Here is a 7713-nt window from a genome sequence, read left to right as displayed (position 1 = left end):
AAATTATATAACTCTTAGAGCTATTGCTATTTATATATATATAATATATATAGCTAATTATATTCTATTACTAGCTATATTAATAAAATCTTCGCTAATATTATCTCGCTAAATATAAAGCTCTCTCTTATTCCTTAATTATAATTAATATCGAGAAATCTTAAATTGATAGCTAAGTTATTTTTATATATATTTATCTCGCTAAATAAGTCTTTATTAAAAAGACGTAGTTTATTAAAGAAAGATAATTAAAAAAAATAGCTTAAGAATTATCTTAATTAAATATTCGTTAATATTTTACTTATAATTATTACTTATAATATTAAAATAGACTATTAAAACTCTAGTTAGTTATTATTAAGTAAATCTTACTTTAATATCGCTATAATATTTAAAATACTATTTAAAAACCTTTAAAAGTAGAAGAATAATAATTATCTAATATAATTAGATGTAGAACTCTTAGAATACTTTATTTCGTCTTTATTAGATCTTATTTCAAAATATAATAATAATTAAAAAAGAATTTATAATCTTTTCTTTCTATAATTATAATTCGTTAACTATTATATTTACGAGGTCTATAAGATAATTAAATATATTATATTAAATAATATTATTAATATTTTACTCGTCTAGAGTAAGAATATAGTTATAATTAAGCGAGACCTCGTTAATATATTTAGATATATTTCTATAGTCGAATTAAACTTTTAATTACTAAATTTCTTTTAAAATAGCTTCTATTATATTAATAGATTCTTATTATTTAACTTATATATCGTACTCTTTATTTTCGATCTATTCGCTAAGACCCTTTATTAAATACTTATTATTATCCTCTTTTAAAGTATTATTTTTTATTATCTAAATAACTTCTTCGCTATTCTTTCGCTTAATAGCGATATAACTCTATTTAGTAATAACTTTAATATTATCTACGATAATTATAATCTAAAGATAAATTATATTAAGAATAAAAAAAGTATTCTAATCGAATTTTTAAGAATTTAATTTGATAGTAAGAAGATAAAGATTAGACTTCTTTTTAATAAGTTAAAAAGAATAAAAAAGTTAATAAAAGCCCTTTTAAATAGATAAAGTATTTCTTATAACGAGCTTAAATTAGCGATAGATCTACTATCTTTCTTTATTAAAATAATAATCTCTAATAAAGCTTTTCTAAGAAGACTTTATTCTATATTATTTAAAAAATAAAGATATTATTATATTATTATCGTAATCGCAGCGAATCTACGCTAATAAGATATCTTTCTATTTAAATAAAATAAAATATATCTACTTCGTCGTATAGTTATACGCTATTACTATTTTATATAAATAAATACTTCTAATAAGTATAGAATAGAAAGATATATTTTTAAGAATATCGTTATTTATTTTAAACTAAATAATATATTTAATATATACTTCGCTATTCGCTATTATAAAAAGAATATTTAATTTAAAGAAATACTTATTATTCTTATAATTATTTATAGATAGCTATTTTACTTATATTAATTATATCTTATACTCTATTATAATAATAGCGTCGTTATCGAGAATATTAATAATAATTCTATATATAGATTAATTATAATATCGCTTAAATAAATAATTATACTATTCGCTTAATATAATATTATTTATAACGAGTAAAGGCCTATGAATTAAATTCATAATCATTTTTTTGATCAGGGCTATCGAGTGAATAGGTGAGCGATCTTTGGTGAGCGAACTTTGGTGAGCGGGCTGTCCGGCTGTCGAGCGAACTTTGGTGAGCGATATTTGAATTCCTTGCGCTTTAATATTATAAGACTAAATTTAGAAATTCTTTTTTTATCTGAAAGCCCACATTTCGTTCTATAATTTAAAAAAAAATCTCAAAATTTTAATAGAAAACAAAAAAGTTATTCTATGTGTCAATAATGTACACCTATTTTTTTGATGAGGGAGGCGTGGAGGCGTGGGAGGGCGAGATTTTGATGGTTGCGGACGCTAATTTATTTACCCGCGATGAGTCAGCCGGTCTAATCAAAGAGCGTAGCGAACCCGAATTGATAATTGGCTGCACATACAAATTCAAGGTTTTCAAGCTTAGTTCTATCTTATTCTTTTATATATACTAATATAATTTAAATTTCTATTAAGTAAAATACTTTAATTAACTTACTCTCTCGCTTTAAATTTAATAAAATTATTAACTTATATTTATAGTTAAGCGCTTTTAATCTATATAAGAATTATTAAATCGTAATTTATTTAAGTTATAATATAAGAAGACTTCTTTAAATTATAATATTACGAGATATCTTTAATAGAGTCTAATTAATAAAATAAGAAGTAGCTATTAAATAACGAAGGTCTTTACTCTTCTATATCGAATTTTATATTCTATTAAGAACTATCGCGTTTTTTATTATTATTTAATTACTTATTAACTAAATAGTATATCTAACTAATTATTATATTTAGATTAAATCTATTAAAGTCTATCTTATAAGCGTTTATTTAGTTTATATAAATATAAAATTCGAGAATCTCGAGGTTTTTTATTATCTATTATTATAGCGAGTAATTATCGATATTCGTAGATTACGTAACGAGACTAATATTAAAAAACGTTATTTAATTATACGAGATCTACTACTCTATATTCTTATCTAATTTAATAAAACTTCTTTAGAGAAAATTACTTTATATACTTTCTTTTATCTTATATTTACTATATTTCTTTATATAAGCGAATTTATATAATCCTAAACTAAATTTAAAAATAGCGATTTCGAATAATAATATATTATAAGATATTTAATTACGCTATATAATTACTATATAAAGCTATTACTATTATTTTTAAAGATAAATCTATTTAAAAGAAGAATTACGCTATTTATTATTACTATAAATAATAATACTTATTTTATTTATTCGCTATAAAACTTATTTACTCGCTTCTCTATTAATAGATTATTATCGCTATTTAATTTAAATAAAATCTTTATAAGATAGTATATTATCGCTACGTTATAAAGTACTCTATATATACTTAATTACTCGAGTTATTATTTAAAATACTCTTTTTATAGAGAAGCCGCTATCTTCGCGAGAGACGTTGACTTAATTAATAATAAGATTTAATTACTTAGTCGTTAGAAGTCTAACTTATATCGCTTATATATCGAAATATATTTAATTTATATTTTCGTCGTATTATATTATTTTTAGCGTTTTTATATAGTTTAAAACTAATAGATTTTTATTAAATATAAATTATTTATTTTAAAAGTTTTTCTAGAGTTAAACTATATAATAAATCTTAAAATCTAATTAATTATTATTTAAAACTTATTTATATATATAATTTTTATAAAACGTTATATAAAATAGTATTAATCGCTATAGCTTAATTAAGAATTAATAAGAGAGAGATATAATATATATTTATAATAGAATAATCGAGATTATTATATTAAAAGAGCCTTAAATAGATCGTATTCCTTCTATTTCTTACTTTTTATTCTTATTCCTCTTATTATAAAAAGAGATTTTTTAAACTTTTCTTACTTACCCGCGTCTTATTTTTTAATATTTTCTTATATTTAGACTTTAAATCTTCTATCTTATATAGAGAAAGTTTTTCTAGAATTAAGCTATATAGTAAATCGCTATTTATATATAATTAAGCCTTAGAATCTAGCTAATTATTATTTAAAACTTATTTATACGTATAGTTTTTATAAGACGTTACGCGAGATAATACTAGTCGATAAAAGTAATTACGATTATAATATTATTATCTTAATAATCTAAGTTTAAAGTTAATAAAAATGTTATAGAACTCTTCGCAGTTATATAAAGAAGTTTAATAATCTTTACGCGTAAACGTCTAACTTACTAGATTATACTTTATTCTATCTATAGTACTCTATTTATCGATTAAGTCTTAATTACTTAAGTAAATAGATTAGTTAACTTTTCGCCTTCGCTTTTCGCTTTAGTCTCGCTTTACTCTATATTATTATAGCTTAGAAATAGCTTAAATAGCTTAGAGAGTTCTTAAATTAACTTAAGGCGGCTTAGGCTTATAATACGCTTATATAGCTATAGATTACGATTACTAATAAAATTAATAACGACTTATTATTTTTCTATAAAGTTTATATACTATTTATAGTTATTATCAAGTATAATAAGACTAAGATATTAAATTTTAATACTTCTTCTATAGCGAAGGTTTATTTACTTCCTTCTAGGACTATAGCTATAGCTTTTCATATAAATTAATTACTTATATTCTACTTTAAAGTCTTCTTAAATTTATAAACCTCGCTTATATAAAGAAATCGAGAAGAGTACTTTAGATATAAGTATATCTATCGTAGTAAGACTTTTCGAGATAACTTACTATAGAGTATATCGAGTAATTAGTTTATAGACTTTAAGCGAGTATCTATTCCTTTATATTTAGGCTTCGTAATATCTATTTCATAACCTTTAAATTATTCTTCTCTAATTGCCTTATCGAATGCCTTCGTAGAGAGCTTTATAGACGTATTATAGGGTCCTCCCCTAACTATCTTATCTAATACGCTTTCGTCTTTTCTTCTCTATATTCTAGCTTAAATCTTTAAGTCTCTTAATCTTCTATCTTTAATAGTATTATAATCGATATAATATTATAGAATATATATAGAGATATAAAAATACGCTAAGAAATCGTAGAGGTAATAATTTATAACTTATATTAACGTAGCGAACGTCGATCGAGATCTCTATAGCTAAATTATACGACGTAAGAATATCTTTAATAATCTCTTACGAAGGAAGTCGTCGTAGTAACGAGTTTCGTAAAATCGAGCTCATAACTTAATGAATTTGATAACGGCTTATTATTTTTCTATAGAGTTTGTATGCTACTTATAGTTATTGCCAAGCATAATAGGGCTAAGATGCTGAATTCCAACGGTTACTTACTTACTGTTTAGGAACAGTCACGTTTTGCTCAGGTCTCAAGACGGGAGTGGATTTTGTTGTGGTCGGTAATCGCTGTAGAGTATGGTGGGTCTTTTGCGGTGCAAAGTTCGTTGACGAAGTTTCTGCATCGACGGCCTGCAATTCCTAAAACACCCACGTCTTACGGTATTCCTCTTCCGCGCTCAGTAGACTGTCAATGTCACGAGACAGTGCCTCATCCACAACGAGTTTGTTCCGCTCCTGTATGCGTTTTCTAGCCGCCCGAAGGGTATAGAAAGAGCAGATTGGCATTATCGGGGCCTTTCCTTCACCGTGCCATCGCGTGACATCGAGTACCATTCTACACACCATGTCGAGCCCGCTCCACGACATGTCTCTTTTCTGATGGTCGGTCTCACTTTTGGAATGTTGGAGAGTGTCGAGGACTGACCCATGGAGAAGGAAAAGCAGCCTGTTAACGTTGCCGTTAGCTACCATCAAGGCTCACCGTCCATGATGCTTACCTGATACAAAGCGCAACGGGAACGCAGATTAGTGTTTGCCTCCACCCTAGCTCACCCATAACCATCTCGAGAAAACTGCGGACCTTGCTGTCAAGCTCCGCAAGCTCCGCAAGCTTGGACGCCTTATTGCTAGCGGTAAGGCGCATGACGAACAACAGTCGGTCTAGCAGGGAGACTAACTGTGCTTGCCGTCCGAATTGACCAGCGCCGCAGCATCCAGGCTCGATAATGTAACTTGATTCAACGCTTGCAAGTTCGGCCCCGGCTTAGAATCGAGCCCTGGTGTTGGTTTTAAATCTGAAGGCAACCGACAATCAGGACCTGGATACTCTATCTGCGGTTGTAGATCTCTTTGGTCCATTTCACACAATATAAGCCTGAGATGTAACTTCAGTAACAGTTCTCACTTGTCCCTTGGCATTGTGTTTTTGTTCACTCGTACCTCTCGAGTATCGCAATCGCCCATGCGAGATTCTCCCTCTCCATCGTCTCCAGTCGGGAGTCACTTGTTTTTTGTGCGTCTCTCGTAGTTCTCACCGAAGTTATTCCAATTCCCAGAGTCCGTGCCAAGCCGGCACAAGTCATCATGGAGATGTATGCAGCCTCTGGGCGGACGGATGTGTATTCCCGTAGTGCGATGAGGAGCGCCGCTTGGACTAGTCGCAGAGATGTGCAGATAGAGGCCTGAGCTTGAGAGAAGGCCGACTTAGTGGTCGTGTAGAGGAACTCTTGACTTGCACGAGGCGATCGCAAATAGGGATCATGGGCAGGAAGTACAATCAGCAACATGGCGAGAAGTAGAACTGTGAAATCTGCCGGTGGAAGACGTCCTTCTTCTCGATACCGTGACGCTTCTCGGCGGAAAGAGTCGGGCGATACTACAGGGAGCCATGTATGAAAGGCCTGAAAGTAGCGGTCGAGGATGTTATCGTACGTGAGCTTGGTAAGCTCGGTACAGTGGTGGGCCAGCTGATTGAGCGATTCTTCCACTGACTGCGGCAAGACGTAAAGACTGGAGTGTTGAGTAGGAGTAGGATCTTTTTGGCTCTTGGGGGACGGCAGGTGTCGCGTCATAGCCTTAGCCTGGGGGGAGACACTCGGAGTAGACGGGGATTGAAGGGGCACAAAGTGTCTGCCTGCATTATACGCCCGCCGGTCTTTACCCTTAGGCACCGAGATATCGTATCTGCATCGCAGCCGGCGGCTGGCGCAGAAACTACAAGCGGGCAAGGCTTTGTCGCATGCCTTTTTCCGCAACATGCAGGCATGACAGACATTCTGAGCGCGTTTCGTGTCGGTCATTGTGCTGTCCGGTAGATCCATAACCGCACTGGCGGACTGTGCGTTAGTCCACTGGAAAACATAATGGTGAGCATCCAAGGCGGCCGCTCCTAACCATTTATAGGGAAGCACTATCGCAGGACTCAGCGGATCGATAGCATTTGGGCTAATTACTAATTCATACCCCGAAACTATGAATCCTTACTGAATCATACCCCTAGGGGTATGATTCAGTAATTTGCCATTACTTGGGGTATGATTCGGTAATTTGCCATTCATAATAAAAATCGCAAAGGAGAAAATTTGCCATCCGACCATAGAAAAGAGGAAATGTCTTCGACCGTATTTAATGGGTGATCTACCAGCTTAAATACATCAGATAAAAGCCGAGTGGGTGTTAACAGCAGCCCCCGTAGGGGCTGCTGCTAACAATAGGCTAAATTTAACCCCCCAGCCTATCTACACCCAGTCTTCACTCCTGATAATCTACACAGCAAGTTTAATAAATTACCGAATCATACCCCAAGCAATTAATTCTTATCGAATCATATCTCAAATTTTAATAAAGGGGTATGATTCAGTAATTAGAGGTATGATTCGATAAGGATTTATAGTTTCGGAGTATGATTCGGTAATTAGCCGATAACATTTTGTCGGCCGCCGCTAACTCGATCAGGGCCATGATCTTCACACTTACAAAGACGGGTCCCACTTAGAGTACAGCCAGTCTAAATATTTAGCGTCGCGCGGCTTCTCTAGCTTCCGCCACTAAAGTTAATATATAGGATATAGAGATTTAGCACACCTCGCTGTCACCTCTCTATCGCTATTATCTTACTATCACTATTATCACTCTATACTACTATCGCTGTAGCGGAGAGTTATATTATCGCTTCTCGGGGATTATTATAATAGATAGATAGGCGGAAGCGGAGAATAGCGTATATTA

General features: G+C 31.5%; 2 protein-coding genes across 2 annotated transcripts; both read right to left on the bottom strand.

Annotated features, from left to right (window-relative positions):
• Positions 1-5124: 5124 nt before the first annotated feature.
• On the bottom strand, positions 5125-5629 carry HO133_009883 (uncharacterized protein; the record flags this gene model as incomplete). The annotated part of the gene is made up of 3 exons (XM_037300742.1): positions 5125-5220; positions 5329-5431; positions 5484-5629. 3 exons carry the CDS (start codon positions 5627-5629, stop codon positions 5125-5127), a joined length of 345 nt encoding a protein of 114 aa, XP_037154590.1.
• Positions 5630-5915: 286 nt separating this feature from the next.
• On the bottom strand, positions 5916-6806 carry HO133_009882 (uncharacterized protein; the record flags this gene model as incomplete). The annotated part of the gene is made up of 1 exon (XM_037300741.1): positions 5916-6806. One exon carries the CDS (start codon positions 6804-6806, stop codon positions 5916-5918), a length of 891 nt encoding a protein of 296 aa, XP_037154589.1.
• Between the last annotated feature and the right edge of the window lie 907 nt (positions 6807-7713).

Source organism: Letharia lupina, assembly GCF_014066315.1.
Source record: "Letharia lupina isolate WasteWater1 chromosome Unknown contig_7, whole genome shotgun sequence".
NCBI lineage: Eukaryota > Fungi > Ascomycota > Lecanoromycetes > Lecanorales > Parmeliaceae > Letharia > Letharia lupina.
The sequence above is the reverse complement of the archived record's forward strand: the minus strand, read 5'-3'. Positions and strand labels throughout refer to the sequence as shown.